General features: G+C 40.1%; 1 protein-coding gene across 1 annotated transcript in view; it reads left to right on the forward strand.

The window, feature by feature from the left end:
- Positions 1–27,355, forward strand: part of C7 (complement C7) — a 64,290-nt gene that overhangs the window by 30,277 nt on the left and 6,658 nt on the right. The window contains exons 7-15 of the mRNA XM_041631341.1: positions 841–1,011; positions 1,528–1,771; positions 4,608–4,721; positions 7,471–7,637; positions 11,029–11,257; positions 12,173–12,344; positions 15,546–15,633; positions 17,772–17,904; positions 20,278–20,469. Of these exons, the coding sequence (XP_041487275.1) occupies positions 841–1,011; positions 1,528–1,771; positions 4,608–4,721; positions 7,471–7,637; positions 11,029–11,257; positions 12,173–12,344; positions 15,546–15,633; positions 17,772–17,904; positions 20,278–20,469 (1,510 nt within the window). The remainder of the gene's footprint in view (positions 1–840; positions 1,012–1,527; positions 1,772–4,607; positions 4,722–7,470; positions 7,638–11,028; positions 11,258–12,172; positions 12,345–15,545; positions 15,634–17,771; positions 17,905–20,277; positions 20,470–27,355) is intronic.

The raw sequence follows: 27,355 nt of genomic DNA on the forward strand, positions 1-27,355 counted from the left end.
CTTGCCAGTTCTTGTGCTTATTTTCCTCTGATGCAAGGTGATGTCAATGATAAACGAGTCATTTGTCTCTCCAAGAAGGACACTTCTCTGCCACATGTGACTGTGACCTGTGGTCTGTTTTAAAATTCTTGTGGGATCATCTTTTTTTTTTTGCTATCATTTATTATTGGAAAAAGAGAATTGAATTTTAGCATCAATTCAATAGAATCAGGAAGTTTAAACTGGCGTCATGTCACAAAGTCCAAATGATCTCATTGTTTTACGTCATCCATTTGTTTCTCTGTTCTCAACATGGAAAATCAAGAGCCGAACGCTCCCAGTTCTCCCTTGGTATAGCTGTCTGGGTTCGTTCACTTCGGGATAAATGCTGAGTAAAGAAAATGGAATATATGTTTATACAAATGTGTCTTGTGAGTCACATGGCATTACTGTCATTGATACTACAGCCCCTGTGCAGCAGAGTTGTCTTAGAACAAACACTTTCTGTACACAGGCCTGACTTTGTTGTGAGACTTAGTTGCTTTATGTAAGTGCAGAGATTTGTGTTCATGGGGAACGGTGTGAAGAAAGAATGCATCCTTTTTTCAATTTATTTATTTTTATTTTTTATGCATTTGTGTTTTGCTTACATGTATGTCTGTGTAAGGCTGTTAGATGTTGGATTTATAGATGGTAGGGTGCTGGGAATTGGACCTGGGTCCTCTGGAAAAGCAGTGCTCTTAACTACTGAGTCATCTCTCCAGACCCAAAAGCATGCATCTTAAATGATACAACAAAAGCATCTTGGATATATACCAAGTCCTTATTTGGTTATAGTAAAAGGTTGTCTTTTTCTTACAGGTCAAAATAAATAATGATTTTGACTATGAGTTTTACAACAGTAGCTGGGCTTATGTAAAACATGAATCCAGAGAATCTGAATCATCCTCTTCAGGCAAATTCCTAATTTTCTCTTCCTCATCCAATGACCGGAATCGTAATTCAGGGGACAACAACAACTACATGAAAAAGGCTAGTAGGAAACATTAACCATTTTTTTTCTGTTTTTACCAAGTATTGAGTGTTATTGGCATTAACAAAGGTATATTTAGCAAACGTACTAATTTTCTGTTTTATATTAAGGCAAAATAACTCCTTTAACAGACAATGCATTCTTTAGAGGTACATTGTTTTGTTATTTGATAATATATTTATCTTTTTCTCATTAAATATTTATTATTATTATTAAAGACAGAGTCTCGTGTATAGATCACTTTGAACACTTTCTTCAAAACTAGTTTAGCAGGCATAATGAAGTCAGTTTCCTTTTCCTAGTTGAGCATTGCTCAGATGTTATCCTTATTTGGGCTCCAGAAAACTTCAGGTTTCTTCATGAAGGTGAGCTCAGCAGAAACCTCATTATGTCTTAAGAAAAATCAGACTAGGTGACAGGAATGAACATCTGATCAAGATGATGGGTAGGCAAATATTTATCGTATGATTTTAGCTTCTACCTAAAACTCCTTTTGCTCTTTCTTTCCCCCCTAGAGCTATCAATTGTTGGTTGTTAAGAACAGTGTTGAAGTGGCCCAGTTCATTAATAATAATCCTGAATTTTTACAACTTGCTGAGCCATTCTGGAAGGAGCTCTCCCATCTTCCCACTCTGTACGACTACAGTGCCTACCGACAGCTACTTGACCAATACGGGACACATTATCTGCAGTCCGGGTCCTTAGGAGGAGAATACAGAGTTCTCTTTTATCTGGATTCAGGAAATGCCAAACACAGTGGTATGGTATTGAAAGTGTTATCTGAAAGCATCTGAAGAGTCTAAATGGGAGAGGATATACTTATACTTTTCAGCTGTGGAATTTGATAAACTACAGAGGAGTCCAAAATTGCAGGAATCTATTATACTCTACTTAAATTCTCACATGATTTAAGAAATGTCTGCCTACTCTTTTGAATAATATCAAGTTAAACCATTACCATTATCAGCTGTCTCTAGAGAGTGTTAGATTTTTATCATACTTGACTGTCTTTACCATTTCTCAGATTAAAAAGTACTTCTATTTTAAACAGATGACTAACTTAGCTTCCACATAACTTGTTCAGTCTGTTTGCTTATAGATCTTATGACCAGCTGCTGGGGTGGCATATCCCACAGTGGACTGGCCCCTCCTGTATCAATTATTCATAAAAAATGCCCCAAAGACAGATTAGTATGACGGAGACAATTCCTCAGTCAAGGTTCCTTCTCCCCAGGTAACTCTAGTTTGTGCTTAGCTGGTGAGAACTAAATCACATTGATACCTAGAATTCTCACTTTCATCTTCTGAGGTGGGTACCATGATCCCCAACACCACTACACACACATACTAAAAAACAGAGGTGTTATGATGAGACTCTCTGAGTTCACATAAATGGCCGGGAAAGGGTTTGAAGTCAAAATAAACTGGTATCATAACCAACCTAGCTTTCCCTCTGTGCTGCTACAGGTGACGGATTTTTGTTAGAAAATGAACATGCCACTAGAATTCTTGCTTTGGGGATTCCAGCTTGAAATGATGGCCCTCACCATCTGCTCAGATGAGGGGCACTTTTCCTGTCCCATCTCTCCAGAGAATTTTCTGTCTGCCTAAGTAATGTTTCATGTCAAACCTTCTCTTTCCCCTTGGGCAATTGCCCACAATTCCTTCATTGCAACTCATCTCTTCAAGGTCTTCCACTTCAGTAAAGATTCTGTTCTGAACTTGAAGATGAATAAAAATTCTTCCATGGGATTTAAGAAGAGCTTGTAGTTTTTCCTTATGGGGTAATCATAATCTTTTCCTTGCTTCCATGAACCTTTTCAGTTTCCTACAAGTTAAATTTAAATAGAATTTGAACTTCTCTTGTTTTATAAGTTGAAAATGAATTCACAAATATTATTTAGTTTTGTTTTTTAGCATTATTTCTTTGAAAGATTAATATTGCAAATGGCTTGGTATAAACTTAGTTTCACTGCTAAATCCAAAATTTTGTGGCATTTACATGTAGGTTGCAACTACATTGAGATTCCACCCTACTCCTGCAAGCAATCTTTAAGAAAACAATAAGGGCAGAGAAAAAGAACCTTGTATAGTGATGACAGGGCTATCAATTTGTCCAACTTCTGTGGAATCAGCATTGAAAAATTGAAAATAGGCCTACATATGATCCAATCATACCACTCCTGGATATCTAAGCAAAGGACTCTTAGCATACTGCAGTATGTCATTTCACTAATGGCAACATCAATTATACTCATAAGAACTAAACTATGAGATCAGCCTAGATGTCCATCAAGAGCTGAACACATTATTGGTGAGTCAGAGCCTTCTGAGTTTAGCCCCTCAGCTCAACAATTAGGTAGAGTCTCTTGTTCAGTCTTGATTCTCTTGGCATTGACTACGTGTTCCACCAGGGTGTGTAGATATTCTGTTTTCTTTAGTCTTGTACCCCTGACTATAATGGCTACAAAGGAAGGCTATCTTGGTCCTAATTCCTTCCACTAGGAACCACAGATACCAAGTGAGTAGGGCTAGGAGTTTAGGAATTAGTTTGTATAGGGTCAAAATTCACCTTTTAGAATCTCCAGCAAGTGAGTAGGAAGCCCTCACACACCCGTGTTTATCTATTTGTTCTATTTGTAAGAAACTGACGTCAGTGAGTATGAAATGCAGCTCTGTGAAGTTTCAGTTTCTGCTTCCTCTATGCATTTATGTGAAAGTTATTTGGGATTTCGTCCCACCCGCACCGTTCAGCCAAAGCTAATAGGAGGAAAAGAACAAAATCCAAGCATCCTCTTTTCTGAACTTTGTCCTTGGAGAGCACTTGAAACTGCACTTGTTACTCTTCAGGAAATTGCCACAGACAGCTGGAAACCACTCCTTTTTATTATGCAGAAAGTTGCTTATTCCATCATCACCTATAATCATGCATAATTAAGAAAATCACAATTAATATCCATTAAAATGGAATTAGTTTAGTATTTTATAGAACATTCCTTTAATCCCACAAGATGGTGGAGCTCAGAGTGACTACAGTTATTTTCTAAAGAGTTTCTATATAATTTTATTTATTTTTTTATGTTACATAATAGCCCCAGTTCCCCCTCCCTCCCCGTCTTCCATCCCCACCTACCCCCATTCCACAGAGCAGCTAGGTATAAAGGACCCTAAGAGGGACACACATGGCAGGTCCCAGGAAAGAGTAGTAGTTAAGATTTCCAGGGTAAACTGTGGAGGGGGTAGAAGGGTAAGATGGGTAATGGGAACATGAGGGCTTGAAATGTCCAAGTTGAGGAAGAGATGAAGAGGGGGGAACAATGAAAGAGATATCTTGATTGAGGGAGGCATTATGGGGCTAGGGAGAAACCTGGAACTAGGGAAATTCCAAGGAATCTAGAAGGATAACCCCAGATAAGAGTCCTGGCAGTAGTGGGCAGGGTGCCTGAACTTGTCTTCCCCTATAATCAGATTGGTGACTACCCTAATTGTCATCATGGAAATCACTTCTAATTCCCACTTTCACCCCTGGCTATATCCCAAAGAACGTCTTTAATGAATATATAAACTAAACCTTGGCTTTTTCCTTTCTTCCCAGATGTTGCATCAGACCAGAGGAAGAAATGTTCTTCTTTGGCTCTTAAGCTTTTTTTTGCACGTTCATCATATGAGAGATGCAAGGAACTGGATGACGCTTTCAAATCAGCCTCAGGTAAATGATAAAGAGTTCAATTTTCATTACTAGCTTGGCCTTGATCGTCTTATAAATAATTAAGTTTTGTTTTCCAAGGCTTTTTAATCATTAGCAGGCATTCTGCTTCAAAAATTTATTTGATTATTTTTATTTTTTATTATTTTACCATTTTTGAGGTAGGTTCTCACTATGTTACTAATCTTCACTTGAATCTCTGGGTTCTTATTATTCTTCTGTCACAAGGAAATTTGGGGACCCCCATATTGGGCACTGTGTGGTATCAGGAAAATTAGGGCCTCTTTAGAGTCCTAGTATTGTTGATTAAATAATTTAAAAATGAATTGACTAGAAAGTTTGTGGACATATTACCTCGCAAGAACTTGAGATATATATTGTGAAATATTTATTTACACTATATAGATGTTTCTCTGCCTAAGGCACCTTCTGATTTTGATTTAATAAAGAGATGAATGAATGGCCAATATCTAGGCAGGAACAGGTTAGGCAGGACTTCCAGGGACAGAGAGGAATCTGGGAAGAAGAGAGGCAGAGGCAGAGGAAGCAGGGTGAGCTGTATGGAGATGAGATAATGAACCACATGTTAGAATGTAGACTTAAAAATATGGGTTAATTTAAGTTATAAAAAGTAGTTAGGAAAAAGCCTAAGCTAAGGCCAAGTTTTCATAACTAATAAATCTCCGGATCATTATTTGCAGGTTGGGGCCCCAAAGCTAACCCAAGAAGAAAGCTTGCTGCAGATGTAAAGGCATGGATTTGGGTTCTTGTTGCTGCACTTGCCATGCTTTCTTGGGGAGGGGGAGTGATTTAGCCAGAGCAGAGGGTTTATGGGGTCTGGAGACAGAGCACACAAGCAGAAAAATTGCACTGATTTTGTAGAAGCTGCTCATCCTAATCTGGTTTGTCAGTAAGGTAATGATTCCCAATCTTTCATTCTCACAAGTGTCACTTGGGGAAAGAGAGAAAATAATAGATTCCGAGGCATTTTTTCCCTCAGATATTTTCTCACTCTCTCTTTTTAAAATAATGATTATTTATTTTAATGTTTTGCCTTTGCGTTTGGCCTGCATGGATGTGTGTGAGGGTGTAAAATCTTGGCGTCATGGACAGTTGTGAGCTGCCATATGGGTGCTAGGAATTGATACTAGGTCCTCTGGAAGAGCAGTTAGTGCTCTTAACCACGAGACATCTCTCAACCTCCCCGGATATTCTTATAGGTCTTGCTTGAGCTCAGAAATCTCCAGACACCCCAGCTGGTGGTGACTCATTAACTCATGGCTTGGACTTGTGAGATATTACATGAAAAAGGCTACTATTTGCATATCAAACCCAGAATTAACAATGAAAATGAGGAGGCACTCAGATAATTCATTAAAAATACCAGGTTTTCATAATTTCTCATTATAAAAGTATAGTGTGTTCATTTGAAAAAAAAATTGCAAAATTTGGACAGTTACAAGAAAGGAAATGGAAATCACTCAAAATGTGATCTGTAAGACTAGAAATGTCTGGTTGTGACCTTTGTAAGAGCCAATGATAAGTGGAGATAAAAATATGTCTGAAATTATGAGGCACATAAATGGAAAATAGGAATTCAATTAGCATTCAAACTTTTCAGAGCACTTCTCATATTTTAGGTAATGTCTTCCTGTTAAGCAACAGCTTTTTAAAATTGTTAATATGCTATATGTAGGGCTATTGTTTTTTTCTCCAATATTTTATCACAAAGAATTTCAAATACAGAAAATGTAGGGGACATAGTAGTTGTTTCTATACCGATTACCTATACATAATAATTTTATTTGACCTCGTGCCACACATATACATAAATGTTTATAATATTGACAGGTTATTTAACAACATCAATGATCATGTGTTTAGAAAGCTTATGTGAGTTATGGAATTATTTGAAAGTAAGTTTTATCTTCATGATACTTCATCCTTTAATATACGTATGCTTCTTCTAATGATGTTCTTCTGCAAAGCATGCATGATATTCTTATTGAAATAAGGTATTTAAAACTAATTTTATAATATCCTTTATCCCAGTCCATAGATGTTTTCTTCTTTTTCTTCTCCATCATCATTTAGATAGAGTCTCATATGTCCCAGGTAGACAGTCAACTTTTTCTGTAGTAGAGGGTGACTTGGAACACCCGATCCCATCTTCCTTGTGAATGAATGCTGAGATGATAGGCCTGGGCTCGCTCCTACAACTAGTTTTATGTACTGCAGGTGTGAGCTCAGGGTTTTCCAAAGGTTAGCAAGTGCTGTACCGGCTAAATTATAGCCGCCTACTTTTCAATCTTATTTTTTCTGTTCATTAAGAGTCCCAGCAGAACAAGAGGAAAATATAAAGATGTGCTGTATACTTCTTGCCCCCAGACTTCTCACACTAGCCACATCTTCTGCTACAGTGGAGCCATTGTTAAAACAATGAATCTCATCGACTTACTGGCTTTTCAGATGACACCAATCGACATTAGGGTTTGCTCTTGGTATTATGTATTTTATGTCTCTTCTCAAGGATGTCTCGATGGATAATAATGACTGCAGTGTTGTCCGGAATGTTTAGCTTTTCTGAAACTCCTCTGTGTGTTCTGCCTGTCCATCCGGTTTGTTGTCTTTTGCTCTTCTCAAGATGCCACACAGTTTGATGGAGTTGTTTTGAAAACACTTGACAGAGTTTGCACTTTACCTTGTTGATTTTGCTTGATTTGCTTATGCTGACTTGTTTCCTCCTGTGTAGGAGGCCAGGGCAGGAAGCTTAAAGGAAAACCCATTGTCAGAGGCGGAAGTTCTGGCTTTGTTTCTGACCTTAGCTACCTGGACCTGGATAATCCTGCCGGAAACAAAGAGAGGTACTCTTCCTGGGCCGAATCTGTAACCAGTCTTCCTGAAGTCATAAAACAAAAGGTATGTGATGCTCTACTTGAAGCAGGGAGGGGAGCAGTTGTGTTTATTTGTGTTGGGAAAATGAGATTACATCAAGGTGATTAAACAGAATTGGCTGCAATTAGCATTTCTGCATCTCAATTAGGCTTTATATAGAAAATGAATGCACACATGATAATAAGAAGCAGGGGATGTGGTTTGTTCACAGATCAGCAGTAAAGCTCAAATGTCCTGTAAACCCCAAGGCAAATTAGTGAGGGAATTCGTGTTTTAATTTTTGCCTTAAATATGATTATATTTTCTTTTAAAATTACTTTCTTTGATTTATTATCAGTGTATGTACATGATGTATGTGTCTTAGTTAGGGTTTCTATTGCTGTGAAGAGACACCATTACCAAAGCAACTCTTCTAAAGGAAAACATTTAATGGGGAGGTTTACATTTTCAGAGGTTTAGTCCATTATCATGATGGTGGGACATGGCGGTGTACAGGCAGACATGGTGCTGGAGAAGCAGCTAAGAATCCTACATCTTGCAGTCAACAGGAAGAGAACTGAGACTCAGTTCCTTAGGAAATGTGGATTTGCTCTATTGAGGTTGACACGTTAGAGAACAGCATGAGCATTTTGCAAATTTTGTGTTTTCTTTTGTGCGGTTGTATCCACAGATGCTCAGAGTGAGTGGGCACAGACCTCACTGCTCAGGAACACATGTGACATAGATGCACACACAGCTCAGACATCCATGCCTTTTCACCTACAGTATTATAAACAATGTACACCCATCCATCTGGGGAGCTATCTACCAGATTTCTGATTGTTCTACTTCATGTGATCTAGAATATTGCAAACTTCTAGCATCCAGGAAGCTTCAGTGTTTTCTAGGCAAACTGCTTTATTTATTTATTTATGGCAGCATCAGTGCATTTATTAATAATTTAACATGCATGAAACCTTGCATTTATTGTTATCAATGCCCCCCCCTTTTTTTTAAAGACAGGGTTTCTCTGTAGCTTTTTTTTTTTTTTTAAGTTTTTCGAGACAGGGTTTCTCTGTGGTTTTGGAGCCTGTCCTGGAACTAGCTCTTGTAGACCAGGTTGGCCTCGAACTCACAGAGATCCACCTGCCTCTGCCTCCCAAGTTCCGGGATTAAAGGCATGTGCTGCCACAACCCCGGCTAATGCCCCCCTTTTTTTAAATCAGCATCATTGCTAACTTTGAGAGTTGGAGACCTAACCCCATATTCCACTATGTTTTTTGGTCTTCACTGTTTACGCTTGTATAACTCAATAGGGTTGGGGATTTGGGGGGGTTATTTTTTGTTTCGTTGTTGTTTGGAATACATATAATGTGTTATAAAATAAAAATCACTTTTATGGTAAAAACACCCTCAGCTCTGCCTGGCATTAGGTGCTACTGTTATTTGCGTGACTTCAGAGCCCATGAACCATGGCACAGGAAGAGAAGTAATCCAATTGACAGATGTAACAACAAGAAGTCTATATGCCTTCCTCTGGGGAAATCTGTAACCCCTCTGGATTAGAAACCAAAGGAAATATGATCAAGGGGCTGGCAAGATGACTTGGTGGATAAAGGTACTTGGCCAACAAACCTGATGACCTGAGTTCAGTCCTCACAACCCATGCAAAGGTGGAAGAACTGACTCCATGAAGTTGTCCGTGGGTCTCCCCAAGCTTATGGTGGCATGTGTGAGCCCACACACATAACTGCAGTGGTTTGAAAAGATGCCCCCCAAAGAGAGTGGCATTATTAGGAGGTGTGGCTTTGTTGGATAAAATGTATCACTGTGGAGGTGGACTTTGAGGTCTCACATAAGCTCAAGATACTAGCTCATCAAGCATCCCTAACATACTCTGCCTGTTTACCTTAAATGAGGACATTTCCAGGAAAGGTCTCAGAGAGTACTACCTTTCAGTATTTGGAATGGGCCATTTTCACGGTTCCACTCTTTCTTTAGCAATGAAAGTCTCGAGAGGAAAGTAGGCATTCGTTCACAGCTTCAACTACATTCTTTTCTACAAGGCACATAAAATGTCGCGGATGAGCCAGTTTACTGTTGGGCAGGAAAGGAACAGGAATGAACAGACACCATCCAGCTTTATGATCACTGAAGGCCCTTGCTCAGAAGAGTTTGGCAGTCACTCCTCTTTCCACTCGAGCCCTTGTTGACATCATTGTGGCAATCTGAATGTAGCCATCACAACAGGGTGTAGGGAATTTTAGCAGTGCCTTCTTGTTCATGGGAAAGCATGTTTTCGCATAAGCCTTGCTGTTAAAGGTTAGCCACCGCACCTTTGACTTCAAAGTTGCTTTTCTTCTGAAAAAAACAAAAAACCAAACACAAAGTAATAAAGTCTCCCTGCTTTACATTTCTTCAGCAAAGGGCCTTGGTCTCCAGGAAGGAGATATTACATCTCTAAATCAGGAAATTTAATCCTATGTGTAATTGAAATTGCTTACTTGCTGTAATTCAAACCCAATTTCTTTTCTTCTGTATTCTTCTGTGCTCTATAGAGGTGATAAAGCATTGTCTTTAAACAATCTTCCATTAACTAGACAATGAATGTTCTTTGGCTTTTTGTTTTTTACTTTAATGCATGCTCAAGATGTAAGCAATATTTTTCCCCTATCTGTTCTAAATTTTCCTAGGTTTGTGGAGATTTTGTTGCAAGGAGAGCGAGTCCCCTCCCCACCCCCCCTTTTTTTTTATTAAAAAGAAAACCACCTTAAACAAGAAGCAGTTGTACAGGGCACACACTCATCAGTCCTTTCAGTTCTCCTAGTTTCACAGTCTGAAGACATTTCATAGAAAATCGGGAAATAGGCAATTCACAAGTTTCATTTTATTATTAACTGTCATTGTTAATTCCGTGTTCAGCCTTGTTTGTAAACCAAACTCTGTCACAGTGAGTTGGAGTGATGGCCCATCAGCTAGGAGCACTTGCTGCTCTTCTGGGGGACCCCACTTTGGTTCCTGTCACTAATGTTGGAAGGCTCACAACTGCCTGTAATTAGTGACATTCTCTTCTTGCTTCTGCGGGCACCTGCATACATATACCATTCTTTCACACACACACACACACACACACACACACACACACACACACACACACACACAGAGAGAGAGAGAGAGAGAGAGATGGAGAGAGTGAGAGAGCATTTTAATGCTTTATCATAGGTGCATATGAACAGGAAGAAGCAGCCTATGTAGGATTTGGTTCTTTCTTGCTTTGGGGACTATATTGGAAATCTTGAGACATTTGAACTACTGGAGCAGCTATAGCAAAAGCAAGAGTGGCTTTTCCTTTTGTTCCAGTGGAACTGTGTATACATATCATAAGAAACACAGTCTCACTGAAGTCTGAGCACTGACTGAGGTCTTCTCTTTGTAGCTGACGCCATTGTATGAGCTGGTCAAGGAGGTGCCCTGTGCCGCTGTGAAAAGACTGTACCTGAAGCGGGCTCTTGAGGAGTACCTGGATGAATTCGACCCTTGCCATTGCCAGCCTTGTCAGAATGGTGGCCTCGCTATTGTCGTGGGAACACAGTGTCAGTGTCACTGCAAACCGTACACGTTTGGTATAGCTTGTGAGCAAGGCGTCCTTGTCGGCAATCAAGCAGGTCAGTGGGATGGGTTTTCACTCATCAAGAGGGATACACCGCAAAGGGAACGCCTCGGCCCTTGACATGCACTGCTTGGTGTTTGCAGACGTAAAGGTGCGCTTGCACTTAGGTTCCATTGGTTTTCCATCTCCACAGTATAGCTTTTAAGGTTAAGTCCTTTGCTCTCTCTTCTTACTCGTCTTAAAACACCATTCTGGTTTGACTCCTCATTCTTGAATTCTCTGTAGAATAGAATTATGTTTAAAATATCACCCAGCTTCTCATAATCGTCTCACAAGGCTTTGCTTTACAACAGCTCTTGTGTCGCCTGCCTAGCCTTTCTGACAGCAAGCTCTTTGGACCATCCCTACAATTTTGTATTGTGTACCATTAGTCAATATTTTTCAATAGACAGGTGGGTTTTCAATTATCTATTCAAATGGAAGCATCCTTTGCTAGTAAGAATTGGAATTTAAAGTGGAAATGGTAATGTCTTCCCCCCTTCACTTTGGTCATTGTCTGGAGAAGCAAAGAAACCATACAATGTACGTGAATGTACTTTGACACTCTCAAAATATTTAGCACACTTAAGGTCTTGCAAGATGTTCGCTATAGCAGCCTGGATATGGATACTTCACGTCAGAGGGGAGAGCCTTTCTGGCTGTTGTAAAACATTCTAGAGAACACTTGGGAGTACTTGGAGAATAACAAAGGAACAAGAAGTTTGAACGACTTGTCCAAGTCCATGAACTGATAAAATACCATCGCTGGATTCCCACCCAGCCACTTCCAAGCTTACAATATGCCTGTTTTGAATCTCTCACAAGGCCATTCATTATCCCTGTCCCCCAGTAAACACATAAGCAGCAAGTCCAGCATCAAGCTCTGAAGTCTTGCTCTGCAGAAGTCAAGAGGCTCTTTCTTACTTTCTAGGAGGGGTTGATGGAGGTTGGAGTTGTTGGTCCTCTTGGGGCCCCTGCATTCAAGGGAAGAAATCAAGGAGTCGAGAATGCAATAATCCCCGTCCCAGTGCAGGTGGAAAGGTCTGTATTGGAGAAACAACTGAAAGCCGGCAATGTGAAGACCAGGACTTGGAGCACTTGCGGTAATGGAGACCAAACTTCTTGGCTGTTACTTCGAGAATATATTCTGTGCAGTGAGCACAAGGTTGATGATAGCTGCCCATAGATGACCAGCAGGGGAGTGGTGATTTTTACCACTGTTTATTTTGCCCCTTAGCACTGAAGGCTGGTCATGGCCAATATCACTGACTGTGAGCTTCAGGTGTTCCAGGCACCAGGGATATGCGAGGCTAGTAATTGGGAGTAGGCCGGTGGCTTTGCTTCCTTCTTGCTGTGTAGCCCTGAGCAAGTCACTTGACCGACCCTTAAAGTCAGAATAATAGTTGTAGGTAAACCGATAATATGATATAAGCATTATAGAGATCCACCATGTAAAAGTGACTGACACAGGCTTGTGGAAAACACCAATAAACGTGTAGATGGTCAGGCACAGCACTGCCTCCTACTTTCTTGATCTCTGGCACAAGCATAAAGTCAGACACTTTAGATGGATGATTTTTGCCTGACTGGTCTAGTGGTGATCTGACTCTAACTTTACATTGGCGAGGATCATGCAGAAGCTCTCTCAGCTTTCTTGACTGAAGCGAACCTCTATGCCAGACTTATTTTTTTTGAAGATTTTTTTTATTTTTATTTTCTGTTTTATGAAGCTTTTTTTATAGCAACAGAACAAAGTCATAAATCAAGATGCTTTTAAGCCAGACTTGTTTTAAAGCATTTATTTATTCACTTAATCAAGCCTGGGTTTCATGTAGCCTGGCTGTCCTCAAACTCGCCATGTGAATGAGGATGGTCTTGAACTCCCGATCTTTCAAAGTGTTGTGGTTTGCCTCACCAGGACCATGGTTTTTGTTTTCTGTTGCAGAGTTATTTTATTTTTCTAAGCATGGAGGCAATTTTATTAGAGTTTAAAAGAAACACTCCTATGGCGAGCGAGCTGTAAATCTCATCAACTTCCCAGAGGAGAAAAATGGAAGAGTAAAGAGGGAAGGAAGGAAGGGGGGAAGGAAGGAAGAGAGGGAGGGAGGGAGGAAGAGAGGGAGAAAAGAAGGAAGGGGGGAGGAAGGAAGGAAAGAAGAAAGCCATGCTATTTAAACTAACATGGAGGTCAGACATGTGACACACTAGCAGTCATGTTATGGGGAGGGGAGCTTTAGGGAACAAAGAAAAAAGTGTCACACGCAGGGAAATCCAAAGTTGAGCAGAGACAGATAGACAAGGAAAAGCTATATTTCCCTGAGTAGTTAATATGTGAAGCTGCATGGTGGCCCTCTGTAAGAGACTGTGCTGGGGAGTGCTCAGCGAAGGCAAAGTATAGGATCTCAATAAAGGGATAATTATTCTGCCTAACAGAAATATTATTCTGTCTAAAGATAGCATAGCTTAAGGTGAACCTGTCCACTTAGGGGCCAAGTGATTGATCTGGCTTCACTAAAATTTTCGGTCTCCCCAGAGACTTTATTTTTTTGACCAGAAGGCGTTTCTTTTTTTCTCCTTTAAAATTATTTTCTTACTTTTAATTTTGTATATGTATATGCGAGTGCCCATACCCAAGAAGGTTAGAGGTTAAGGATTCCCCTGGAGCTGTTACAAGCCCTCTGACTTGGAGGCTGGGAACAGCACTCTGGTCCTCTGCAAGAGAAGTAAGTCTCCTCAACCACTGGGCTATCTCTCCAGCCCCAGAGGAGTTTCCTCCTACTGCGACTTTATTGTTGTAAAGTGGTAACCCTAAAATCATTGAGGAGCCAGACCATGGATCATAGCCCCCAGTGCTTCTGGAATCCATGGTACCTGGCAAAGATGAGTTGGTCAAATAGATACAAAGTGATTTTTAGCCACAAAAGAAACAGGCTTTTTTTCTTTTGGGTCTTTTGAGTCAATTTTTATCTCCTCATCATTTCCGCTCTGAAGAAAAAATGCTAGTTGCCATTTTGGAATTGGAGTAATGGCTGATCTCATTTAGACAGCTGAATGGGGGTATCGTGTGTGGCATTTGGGGTACTTTTCCAGTGGACCTATCTGAAAGACTCCCAAAGTGCATTTGTTGGTCCATTTGTGCCTCATTCCAAAATTCTACAAAAGATTTTAGGAAGATAATTTGTAGGCCACGTGAGTTAAAGAAAGAAACAAGGATCTTGGGTGTGTAATAGATGAAGGCATAGGCTGCCTTGACCTTCGGTCTTTCATGCCTTATAAAATGACAATAACCAGTGTCAGTGGGGAAGGACTTGTGGGTTATCGTGAGAATGCACTGTACCTCCAAGAGGATGAGTGTGGGAATCAGGTCTCTGCCTTTTACACAGAACTAAGTCTACCAAATGGAGGAATAACAAACCTTTATATACAAAGCCAGAGAGAGTGGGGAATGTTTTAAAGGAGACATGGAAGTGATCTCTGCCTCCTGTTTTTCTTTCCTCCTCCTCCTCCTCCTCCTCCTCCTCCTCCTCCTCCTCCCCCTCTTCTTCTTCTTCTTCTTGCTGTAATGAGGGAATGTGTCCTCCTGATTGGTAGATATAGGAAAATTTTGATTATTACTTCACATTTCTGGTTTCCTTGGCGTGTTGCAAAAGATGAAAAATTTGGCTGAGAAGAAAGTGCCACAGCCTACTTGGGTTCCTCTCACTCAGATTTTGCTCGCTGGAGAGGAATGGTAGTAAAATGAGCACAGAGGCACCATGGACAATCACTGTTTAGTGATGATGTCTCCATTGTCATTACAATTATAAGCTTCTGCTGGAATGATCACAGTGATGGTAAATTTTCAGGAATAGGATGGTGATGTGGCATTATAGATCTCTGTGCCTTTTAGACTTGCTATTCTTTCCCCAAGTAGATAGAATTAATTTTGTGATCAAAGAATTTCATAACCCAACAGCAGGAGACAGCAATATCTGAAAGAGATAAACTCTAGAAATCATATAATGTGGATGCATTACCCAAAGACTTTCATCTTTCTTCCTGCTTGCTTCTCATACTACTGATCCTGTAGATACTTAAATCGCAGTCTTTTGCTAGATTGAGTTTATACTAAAGGTATTTAAAAAATATAATGTGGTCACATATTTGGTTCTGAGAATGATCAAAATATTTATCCATGGTCTTGTACTTTCTACTTGCATACGTTCAGATATAAATAAAAAATAAAGTATAATATAATATACCATCTAAATTGTGGAAACCAATCACATTGATTTCCATTTGTTTCTGTTTTTTTTTTCTTCCAGATTACTTGAACCGCATTGTTTTCCTTTGTCTTTGGTTCCCAAAGGATTCTGCCCATCACCTCCTGCCTTAAAAGATGGATTTGTTCAAGTTGGTTATGAAAAGATATCTTTTTCCTTTATAAATATTACTGCTTTTGTCTCTTGGCTATAATCTATCTCCTTCTCCCCGGTGAAATAGTGGTAAAATATTTTATAGGTGCTTTAACTTCAGTAGTGGAGGACTTCATTTGTGACATTTCTTCTTTGTCCCAAGGCGATTCAAATTTTGTAGAAGGTAACATTCCTTTTATGGTCTGGGATGTCACTACTGCCCCCTGATGAATGGGAGCTACCACCATGCCAGAGGGCTAGTCAACATTGCCAATGTTACTAAGTGTGAACGTACACACAAACTCTTAAGACTAAAGAATCTTTATTCTTTTCATTGAAAAAAATAAAAGTGTTTCATCATGAAGTATTTTATTTACTTCCAGAGATATTTTTAACCACTGTCTGATGGATGGAAGCTATTGTACTTTTACCAATTTTTATTGTCATGAAAGGACCCTGGTCAAATCTTATTGGTTGTTCTAGTAATGTCACTTGGCATTGTGATGGTCTTAATTAGTTCTTCTCCAAGTTTTTCTTACAATTGAGTTTTGAGTCCCAATTCAATGAGATCTCTTCATGGCTCACACAATAGATAGGCTTCATGAGGATGCCTTTAATGATGCCAACTTTATCTCCTTCAGGGGACATTTTGATTCTTAAATTCTAGGCTCTTAAGCTTTCAATAATGAGAGTTTGCTTAAGTTTCCACAAATGCATATATTGTTGAGAAAATGAGGAAGAAGGAGCTGAGGTAGAGAACGGTAGAATGTTCTACACACTCACCATGATCTATGGGGCTTTTGAATGAAACATGTTTAGAGAAATATATTGCAAACTCATACATCTTAGCAGCCTATGAAGCTCTTTTGCTTTTTTTAGGAGGCAACATTTTTAAATACTGTTTCAGAATGTCCACATAGGTCACTCAGGAGCCTCCGAATAGACATTGCTTCTTGATTCCCATCCTCCAACCCTTTCTGACTCAGTAGGTTGTAGGTGGAGCCTGGAAATCTTTTCTGGTTTCTGAAAGTGGTTTCTGCATAGAAATGTTTGGATGGTGTTGAGTGAAACCTCTTCATCATGAAGTCCCCCTTGCAAAGTAGCAGAAGGCCTCAGGGCTACAGTAAAAAAATTGACACGTACCTTCTCTATTGTTTCCTTTAGCTTCTAGGAAGGAGGCAGACTAAGTCTGGAGTAGTATGTCTGGTAATGATAATGAGGTACCAGAAAATTGGGATTTCCCCAGGGTGGGGAGAACCAGAGAGTAAGGAAGGAAGCAAGAACCCCAAATGTGGGTCATTATCCCCTCTCAGGCTGGGATTCGAAATTCCTTCCGTTATTATGACAATTTGCCTCCAACATTATAGGCTAATAACATATGTAATCCATTCATAGCTGCGTTTCCATAACTATAGTGAAGAGTGGGAGGAGATCAACAGCATGATTTTTATTTTAAGTAATCAGTGAGCTAGGTGTGGTGGCACATGGTGGTAATCCCAGCACTTGGGAGTTAGAAGGGTAAGGTTCTGAGCTTGAGGCCAGCTTGGACTCCTTTGCAAATTTCAGGTTAGCCTGACAGGCACAGTGAGACCCTATCTCAAAAAGCAAAGCAAACAACGAGCTGATAAAATGTCATCAATGAGAACGACTTTCATGATGATATTGAGAAGATGAGAATATTTTTGTTATGCTGACATTTTATTAGGTAACGTTGTCAATGAACAGAATATACATCCTTCAGATGAAGAATTGATGGGGAAAAAAAGCTGCCTCCAAAATCTGATGGCAAACTGCTTTTTACTGCAAGTATAAGGGAAGGAAATCACTATAATGGTGTCCACTAAAGTGATTTTAGTCAAATGCTCAGAGCAGCACTTGATATTTGGGGAACAGTCTATATGTCTGCTATATGTTGGCATTTATGGCTTTATTTCAATCAATGGTGGTACTAGTGTTGTTGAATAGACCCTTACAGGGTAAAATGCCTTATATTGGCTTTCTAAATCAATTGCTTGAAAGTAGGTTCACCAATGCTTAAAGTTAATTATGGTTTGTAGGACAAATAAACCTAAAGAAACATTTCATTAATGAGAAACACGCAAACTCAACTTTTCTTCATCTTTTGCCTTTGTTTAGGATGAAGGTACCATATTTCCTGTCGGGAAAACCATAGTATATGCTTGCAATGAAGGGTATTCCCTTGTTGGAGATCCCATTGCCAGATGTGAAGAAGATTTGCAGTGGCTTGTCGGAGAAATGCGTTGTCAGAGTGAGTGGTCTTGGCTGTAGGATATATCCTAAGATGACAGAGTGATAGAGAAAGAGGTGAATCAAGATAAATAACACTCATGTTAACCCCAATACTCTAGAACAAATTAACACCAACTCTATGACATTAGCAACTCATCTCCTTTTCCTGAAAGGCTGTCAGGAGCCTGCATCAGCTGTTTTTCTCACCACAGTGACAAAGATACCAGGTCAAAGCAAGTTAAGGAAATAAAGACTTATGTTGGCTCACAGTTTGCAGGGAAGGTATATTCATGATGAGGAAGACTTAGTGGAGGGAGATTGGGTGACTGTTCCCATAGCTTCCTCAGCCAGAAAGCTGAGAGAAATGGATGCTGGTGCTCAAATCACTGTATATATAATACTTTATATAATTTGCTTTGCTTTTCATGGTAAGTATTTCTATTGGTTTATCTTTCACTCATAAATTTTCTGCATAATCGTGGTTGTAGTTTTTTGAAAGAATCCTATTGAATTGTTAATATTTTTTGATATTTATATTTTCCATATTTTTTGTTTTGTTTTGTTACGTTTTTTGAGACAAGGTTTCTCTGTGTGGCCCTGGCTGTCCTGGAACTTATGCTGCAGACCAGGTTGGCCTGAACTCAGAGATCTCCCTTCCTCTGACTCCCGAGTTTGGGATTAAAGGCACGCACCACTACTGCCTTTGCTATTTTCCAATGTTCTGTAGAAAATTTCCATCTTATCATTTAGTTTTTTTTGTTTGCTTTTGATGCAAAATTTTACTCAATAGCCAAGCTGGCACGGAATTCACCTGACCACAACTAACGGCAGTCCTCCTGCCTCAGCCTCCTAGGGCTGAGACACTACACTTGACATCATTTAGATTTCTCAACAAAGTAATCGCGGCTTTTTCAAGGCTCTAGTAATAAATTTCTAGTAATCTCATTATCTGTACCTCTTGTTTCTGTTTTATTTTTAGTGGTCAAGCTTTGGTTATTCTTAAGTTTTTGAACATTAGATTAGTTCTAACTAAATGCCAGTCTACACACGAAAAATTTAAGAACAATTTGAGGCTTTGATGACATCTTTGGAGGTGTCAACAATGAAGCTACTTTTCAACTGGTTAACTTTTATTCCAATGGTGTCTAGCCACTAAGTGCTCATGAGGAAAAGTCTGAACTTTCTTCTTGGCTGTCCGCACCGCCCCCTTTTTCTTGACAACAGAGACCTTTGGATCCTCTCCCCTGTGACTCTAATGCAGGCTCCAGAAACAGTTTAACCTATGGGCTGCAGTTCTCTCTCCAGTTTTTCTGTTCTGCATTACGTTCTTAGTTTTTATTTTGTGTTAGTTTTTCAAACTTGCAAATACCACATGGAGAAAAGCATTGCCCAATCTGTAACCACTGCCTTAGATTTCTCCTCCCTGAAGTCTTGGACCTTTGAATCTGTACTTGTTTGACAACCCTCTGAGTCTCAGAAAGATTTTTCCGTTAATCTTGAACAACTTTCCTATCTGTCTTGGTCGGAGAGAAGCTGAAGGACATTCTCGCAATAGATCTGACAGATGTATCATGCCAGAAACAAACTCATGGCCACATTTTGAAGGCACAGCATGTGACCAGTACTTTGCTTTATCTACCAGCAGAGTACACAACCCATTGGACAAAATAAGGCATTTAATAAATGATAAATACTGTGTTTGTATAAATAAATGAACGGGTCTTCTGATAAAGTCAGGGCTGAAACAGAGCAACGCCATACTTGTCCAAAATCCATAAGGGACTTGGCAAAGATTCCTGTTTCCAGTCATGGTTCCTGACCTGCTCTTCCTAACTATGTATATTTTTCACTTTTTTTCCTGCTGTTTTGTTTTTAAATAGATTTGGACTAATGAATGCCATTAAGGGAAAGTTTGAGATGGGAAAAATACAGAGCACTGCGTACTTTCACGGCTGCAAGGTGAAAGGTGGTGCTTTAGATTTGTAGAGAGTGACATATCTAATTAGAGCTAATGATATGCAAATGAGCGAGGCTCTTGGGGAAGTTCTGGTGGGACCTCACCTCACTACAGAGATGAGAGGCAGCTGTGAAGGTTGCAAATTTTAGCAGCAGCCTGGGTTTTGGGACTCTATTTGTAGGCTTGCTCATTTTAGGTTGTCACATTGCTTTGAGGGCAGGGGAAGGAGATGACAGCTGTTTTGTCTTCAGTCATTCGCTGGTCAGACACCGCAGAGCCTGCCTTTGGGAGCGCCCTATGAGTAGACTCTGTTTTCCCTATTTGTCCTGTGATGCGAAAAGGCAGAGCCTGGATCGTAGCACACACCCAGGTTGTCCTTAAAAAGGTTGTTTGGGGAAGCAGTGACCCTTGCATTCTGTTCTCCTTCATCTTCAGAAATTGCCTGCACTCTCCCTGTATTGATGAATGGCTTGCAGAGCCACCCCCAGAAACCCTTTTACACGGTCGGTGAGAAGGTGACCCTCTCCTGTGCCGCTGGCATGTCCTTAGAAGGTCCTTCAGCATTCCTGTGCGGCTCCAGCCTTAAGTGGAGTCCTGAGCTGAAGAATGCCCACTGTGTGCAAAAAGGTGAGTGGTCCCTGTGTCTCCTCAGTGCCACCTGTGCTCAGACAGGTGAACATCCTTATGATGACCGTCATGGCATTCTGGCACAGCACATCATTCTCTGCATCTGGCTCCCTAGGAGGATGAGGTCAGTGTGTAGATTGGGTAACAGCCATTCACGGTTCACGATAGACTCATGGAGTGCAGGGGCAGGAGAAGATACCGCACACGGAATTTCACTCCTCCATAGAAAGTTATATCTGCCAGAGTACCAAGAAAATGAAGGCTTTTTGCAGGCTGGTGTTTGGTTTTCTTCTGATTTCCTAAACTCAGAGTCAAGATGATAATTTATTTTCAACTTTGAATGCTTTATTTCTGGAATCTCAGAGTTTATTGATATTAAAGTTTAAAATTTGTAAAGCATTTGTGTTTAACCCTGCAGAGAAGACATTAGTCAAAGAAAAATCTTGTTGTTAGTGAAGCAACTCTTTGTGAGGGTAAGGAAGAATTAAGTTTTCAGGAAGAAGGAAAAGATGAGAGTCTAGATGGCTCAGCAGGTAGAGCTTCCTTTATTTAATACCAGAGAGGTGATGTCTCCAATTCTAAACACCCCAAGATGAAGGCACAGGATCCAATCTCTCAATGACTGGCATTCAAGAGATGCAGATATACTCTTAAGGCTGATGTTTTTGTAGCTAAGGATAGGGAAGGGGCATGAGGGCCTTGTTAGGGGCAGAATGGGGGCGGGGAGGTAGCTGTTTTTCTTAGATAAGCTATGTGATTGCAGGGTCTGCTGTCTCTGCAACCACTAGCTCCTGGAGTTGGAGTCAGATCCCAGATAGCTGCTTCCTGGGACTTTGAGCCCAGTTTCAGGCCCTTGGCTTTTATTGGAGAGTGGGGGTGGGGAGCTGGGGCGGTCTTCTTTTACTCTTAGCAAACTAGTGTTCTAAGCATTAGTCACATGCGAACATTCTTTTAAGAACCCAAGGTAAATTGGGTGTTGTGGTGCACATCTTTAATCCCATCACTCAGAGGCGGAGGAGGTAGGTAGATCTTTGTGAGCTGGAGACCAGCCTTGTCTACCTAGTGAATTCCAGGACAGTCAGGGGTATGTAGAGAGACCTTGTCTCAAAAAACAAACACCTAAGACAGTAAAACACAATTTAGGAAGACAAAATTATGTATTTTCAGAGGTTTTGAAATGGGCCAAATATGTTTTTAAAATATATTTATTGCTTGATTATATATTTATAAGTGTGAGTGTATTATTTACTTAATAATTTAAGAAGATGAATTTGTTTGTATTGTGTGTGTATGCATGTTTCACCTGCATGTATGTAGGTGCCCTGCATGTGTGACCAAGGCATGCAGAGGCTAAAAGAGAGCACTGGAGGCCCTGGAACTGCAGTTAAGGACAGTAGTGAGAGGTGTGTGTGTGTGTGTGTGTGTGTGTGTCATGGGCTGAGCCCAGGGATGCTGCAAGAACAGCAAGTCCTCCTGACTGCCGCTCCATCTCTCCAACCTGCAAAGATGCTTTTAGTAATTATAACCAGGAAAGAGGGAAATCTCATGTACGTGCTATTCTACATAATATGTCATCAGTGTAAACATTTTAATGCAGTGCTAAAATCTGTCTGTTCTTAGGAGGATGAAGTACTAGATTCTATGACAAATCCAGTTAAGTGAATTCGATGCTTACAACAGAAAAGATCAGACTTCTTGGAACCCTGTTCCCCTGCATTAGACCTGAACTGGGGTGATATACAGACAGTAGAGAGGAGGAGAGTGGATTAATGGAGTACCTTCTGCATTAGCTCTGGTGCGAACTCTCTTCTGAACACATCAGAAAACAATTGCTGTCTCCTGTGTTCCCTCTAGCATAGTGTTGTGTCAAGTAAGGCACCTGTACCTGTGATTCTAAGATGAAAGAGAACAATATACACTTAATGAGGATATACTTTGGTTCCAGAGGAAATTAGGTAATTGTTTTTCTGAAATGCTTGCTTCTGTCATTTTAGAGTATAATTTAGTGTGCTTCCTCCCCCACCCCAACTCAGTAGAAGAAAATGGTATTATGGTTGGTTCTAATTAAGGATGTTTTATGGACCTGTATATTTTTCTGAATATGTAGATAAGAAAAATAAATGCGCTTAAAACAAACCTATAACAAACTAAAGTTCCCATGTTTATCAGCTTTCAGAGCTAGTGCTTTAAAATCTTAGTTGAGCATGGGAATGGGGAGATGGCTCAGGGGGTGCAGTGTCTGCTGCATAGGCGTCAGGAGCCTAGTTCAGATCTGCAGCTTTCAGAGAAAAGCCGGGTGTTGTGGTGTCTTTACTCCCAGCATTGAGGGTGTGGGGACAGGCGGATGCTGACAGCTGGTTGGTTGGCCAGTCCAGCCAGAATGGTGAGCTCCAGGTGTAGAGAGATGCTTTGTCTCAAAAATAGGGTGCAGAGTGGTAGAGAAAGACACCCCAACATTGATCTCTAGTTTCCACATATGCATACGCTTGCACACATGCACATGCACACTCACACATAGGCACACACACATACTAACACACATATACACATACCACCACCACCACCCACACCTCTAACACACACATTCACACTCACACATAATAACATGCACATTCACATACACACATACCACCACCAACACACACACCTCGAACACACATGTTCATACTCACACATAGACACACACATAATAACACACATTCACATACACACTCACTACCACCAACACCCATACCTCTAACACACACGTTCACACACCACCATCACCACCACACACACACGATATTAGGTAATAAGTGAATAAAGTACTAGCCTTTGAATATTTACTCCTTTAGAAACCGTGCTAAGCACACGAACACATGCATGTTCCACACACATACAGACTCACACACAAATATCAGTTAAGTGATAGATATGTGAATGAAGTACTAGACCTTTTAATGTCTAAATATTTAGTCATTTAAAAATTTTGCTAAGATATACATAAGATTCACTATTTTAATCATTTTAATATGCAGATTGCTAATATAAAGCACACCCCGTGATGAATAGCTATCACCTCTACCTGTCTCCAGGATTTTGCATATAAGTGTGTTTTGATCTCGCAAATAAAATAAAAAATATTTTACCAAACAATCACAACTTCTTGCCAGTGCAAGGAACCCTTATACACTACAGATGGGAATGTAAATTAGTCCAATCACTTTGGAAACCAGTTCACAGATGCCTCAAAAAAAAATCAAAACTAGAAGTACCATATATTCCGATGACATTACTTACCTGGAATCTGCACATGCATATTTATCACGGCACTCACAACAGCAAAGATGGAATTGGCTTAGATTTGTACCAACAGATGAATGAATGAACAAAATTTGATTTATTATACACAAGACCTGCCTAAGAGCAAACTGGAAAAGAAATCCCAGCATGCATGGGGAAGGAAGTCATGAAGTTCCCCTGCTAGCTAAGAAGCTGGGTAATTGATGGCTGCTGTGTGTGGAATCAGTTTTCTCCAGGAATGCAGCCTCTGAGAGGCTACCCAGGCCCCAGTAACTGGTCAAACACCCACCCACATATAGGCAGCACTAAGTGGACTCACTGGGTTAAAAAAAAAAAGAGCATAAGAAGTTGGGAGGAGATAGCAGTGTGTGTGGGAGGAGAGTAGAAGTATTCGAGGGGAGAGAATGAGGTGTAAGTTTGATACTTTAAAAATATTAATATTCAATATAAATTTAAAAATTAGAACAAGAAGAAAATGTGGCATATAAACACATTTGAAAGTTTTATTACCTCAAAAAGAAACAAAACTGTATTATTTGAAAGAAAATAGTGGAGCTGGAGATCACTGTGGCGAGCAGAATGAGACAAACATGTTTTCCTCTCATATGTACAATGCACACTTAGAAGTATGTGTGTGAGACTGGATAATGTGGCTAACGGGGGTTGTATGTGTTATACAAGCCTACCGACTTGAGTTTGACCCTTGGGACCCAAGTAAAAAAAAAAACAACAACAAATACAGTAGTGAGTGTCTGTAATCCTAGCCCTTCTATGGTGAGATGGAAAGCTATAGGTCAGCTATCTGGAGTGTGGGGTGAGACAAGAAATCTTGCCTCCAAAATGGGTGGAAAAAGTGAACTTGCTTCTGAGAATTGTCCTCTGACCTACACACACAGAGACACAGACACACACACACACTGTGATACATAGGTCCCTGTGTGCACATATAAACAACAACAAAAATAAAAGCAACAGTACTAAATGTATTTGATATTGAAGTAGATGGCTATTTAGAGGGAAGAAGGGAACCAGCAAGAGGGAGAGGAAAATGAGAGAGTAATAGGGAGCTTAATATAACAAAATACAATGATACTCATCAAAGATGACATCCCAATGAAATCTATTAGCTTATGAGTTGTATTCACGACTTTTCTGTTACTTTGATAAAATGCTATGACCCAAAGCAATTTACAGAAGAGTTTATTTGGTTCCAGAGGGGGAGTCTATAATGGTATTGGTGGTGGGGGTGGGATCAGTTGACAGAAACTGAAAGCTGGCTGATTACATCACAACTGCACCTAGGAAACAGAGAGGGAAAACTGGAGGTGGGGCCAGGGTGAATTCTCAGCTTTTTTATATGATAGAATATATTGACAGAATTTTGTATATTAAACCATCCCTTCATCTCTGGGATGAAACCAGCTTGATCAAAGGCTGAATTCTCAAAGCCTACTGTAGTAATAGGAGCGGTGGGGCTGCGTCCCTGGCACCCCAGCCGCCTGCTCGGCCTGCTTATGCCCCGAAATAATTACACGGACACTGTATTCTTTTAATCACTGCTTGGCCCTTTAGCTCTAGCCCTTACTGGCTAATTCTGATATCCCGATCAACCCATTTCTAATAAACTGTAGCACCGGTCTTACCGGGAAGATTCTAGCCTATGTCCATCCTGGGTCGGATCACGTGCGTCTGCCTGGGAGCTGGGCGCATGGCGTCTCTCTCAGGCGTCTGCTCCAGAGAGGAGAGCTATCGAGACTCCGAGCTCACTTCCTCTTCCTCCCAGTATCCTGTTCTGTTTACTCCTCCCACCTATCCTCTAACCAATAAAATGGGCCAAGGCAGTTCCTTTATTAGCCAATGACCTTCCTCCATCAGCCTACCTCTAATGGTATATTTTCGCTAGGAAGACTGTACCTCTTTAAGTTTCCATATCTCCTCAGAGGGTGCCACCAAGTGCCCAAATGCATGAGCTTATGGGAGATATTTTTAATTCAGTCCAAAATACATGCTCCTAAAAAATAGAAAACCGTTTTGCTTTGAAATAATTTTAGATCTCAGAAAAGTTGTAAAATCTAGATTCTATACATCTTCACCTATCTTCACTTTTTTTTTTTTATAAATTGACATAACTCAGTTGATGGAAGCAAAGAAACTGCCAGTTGTGGTGGCCCATATCTGTTATCTTGGTTACTCTTTTATTGCTCTGCAGAGACACTGTGACCAAAGTGACTCTTAGGAAAGGAAGAATTTAATTGGGGGTTTGCTTATAGTTTTAGATGGTTAGTCCATTATCATAATGGCAGGCATGGTGCTGGAGAAGCAGCTGAGAACTTTCCATTCCTAATCTGCAGACATCATGCACAGAGAGAGAGAGAGAGAGAGAGAGAGAGAGAGAGAGAGAGAGAGAGAGACTGGGTCTGGTATGGGTATTGAAACCTCAAAGCCCACCCCTAATAACACACCTCCTCCACCAAGGACACTCTTCCTAAACCTTTCAAACAGTTCAACTGGGGACTAAGAATGGTGTGGATAGGGACATTCTTATTTAGACCACTTCCCAAGCCATGGTAGTATTTGACAACCGAGATAGGAGGATCTCAACTTTGAGGCTAACCTGAGCTATATTATTAGACTTGGTCTCAAAAGAAAAGGAAACAACAAAGCAAAAACAAATTGAGAATGTAACGTTACTAGGATGCTACCGACTAGCCTATTATTCAGAACCACGTATCCCCCTATGCAGCTGTAATTTCTAGGATCTGCTTCAGCTTCTGCTTTGCATTTGGAGTGCCGTCGCATCAAGTTGAAGTGTTTAGAGGACATGACTGTTATTGAGATTTCTAGCTGTGGAAGATGTTTCATATTGTTACTGTTTTTCCAATTTTGTGAATTTCTTGGGAGATTGTATTATCTTGTCTAACTTTTTCATATTTCCTACAGTAAGGGACATATGTATCCTATGCTGTTTTTACTTATAAAATTATACCCTTCAGTGTATGAAGCCACTTTCTACCAAACTTGGTGGCCTAAGTTTGGTCCCCCAGGACTAACACGGTGGAAGTTGTCTTTTGATCTCTACATGTGTGCCATATACATGCACACACTAAGTAAATAAATGCAGTTAAAAATAAGAAAACATGTTCTTCTAATAAAACTATCTTTACAATCTACTATATGAATATCGAATTTTATGCCCAAAAGTTTGATGCAAATGAGTTTCATTAAAATGAAGCAAGCAGAAAGTGGGAAAAAAAAATGAGTGTTTTAGACTTCACATTGCCATCTTCCAGAGTCAAGGCAAAGGTTTTCAATCTATGGTACTGTAAGCCACACCAAGGTGTTTTGCTAGCAAAATTCCAACAATAGTTTACTTAAAATAATGAGTTTCTACATAGAATATTTTTAATGTAAGCAACTCCAGACATAAGCACACTGTTGAGGGAAGACCACCTGGACATTTGCATGTGAGAGACTATGGTACCTTGGGTACCAGAAAAATTCTCCAACATATGTTCTTTTTAAAAACTAGTTTATTTATTTAATGTATATAGGTGTTCTGTCTGCATGTATTTATGTGTATCACAAGCATGGTTGGTTCCCACAA

The sequence above is a fragment of the Microtus oregoni genome, unplaced genomic scaffold (genome assembly GCF_018167655.1).
Source record: "Microtus oregoni isolate MIOR12 unplaced genomic scaffold, Mior012 000036F_ref0000092, whole genome shotgun sequence".
Lineage (NCBI taxonomy): Eukaryota > Metazoa > Chordata > Mammalia > Rodentia > Cricetidae > Microtus > Microtus oregoni.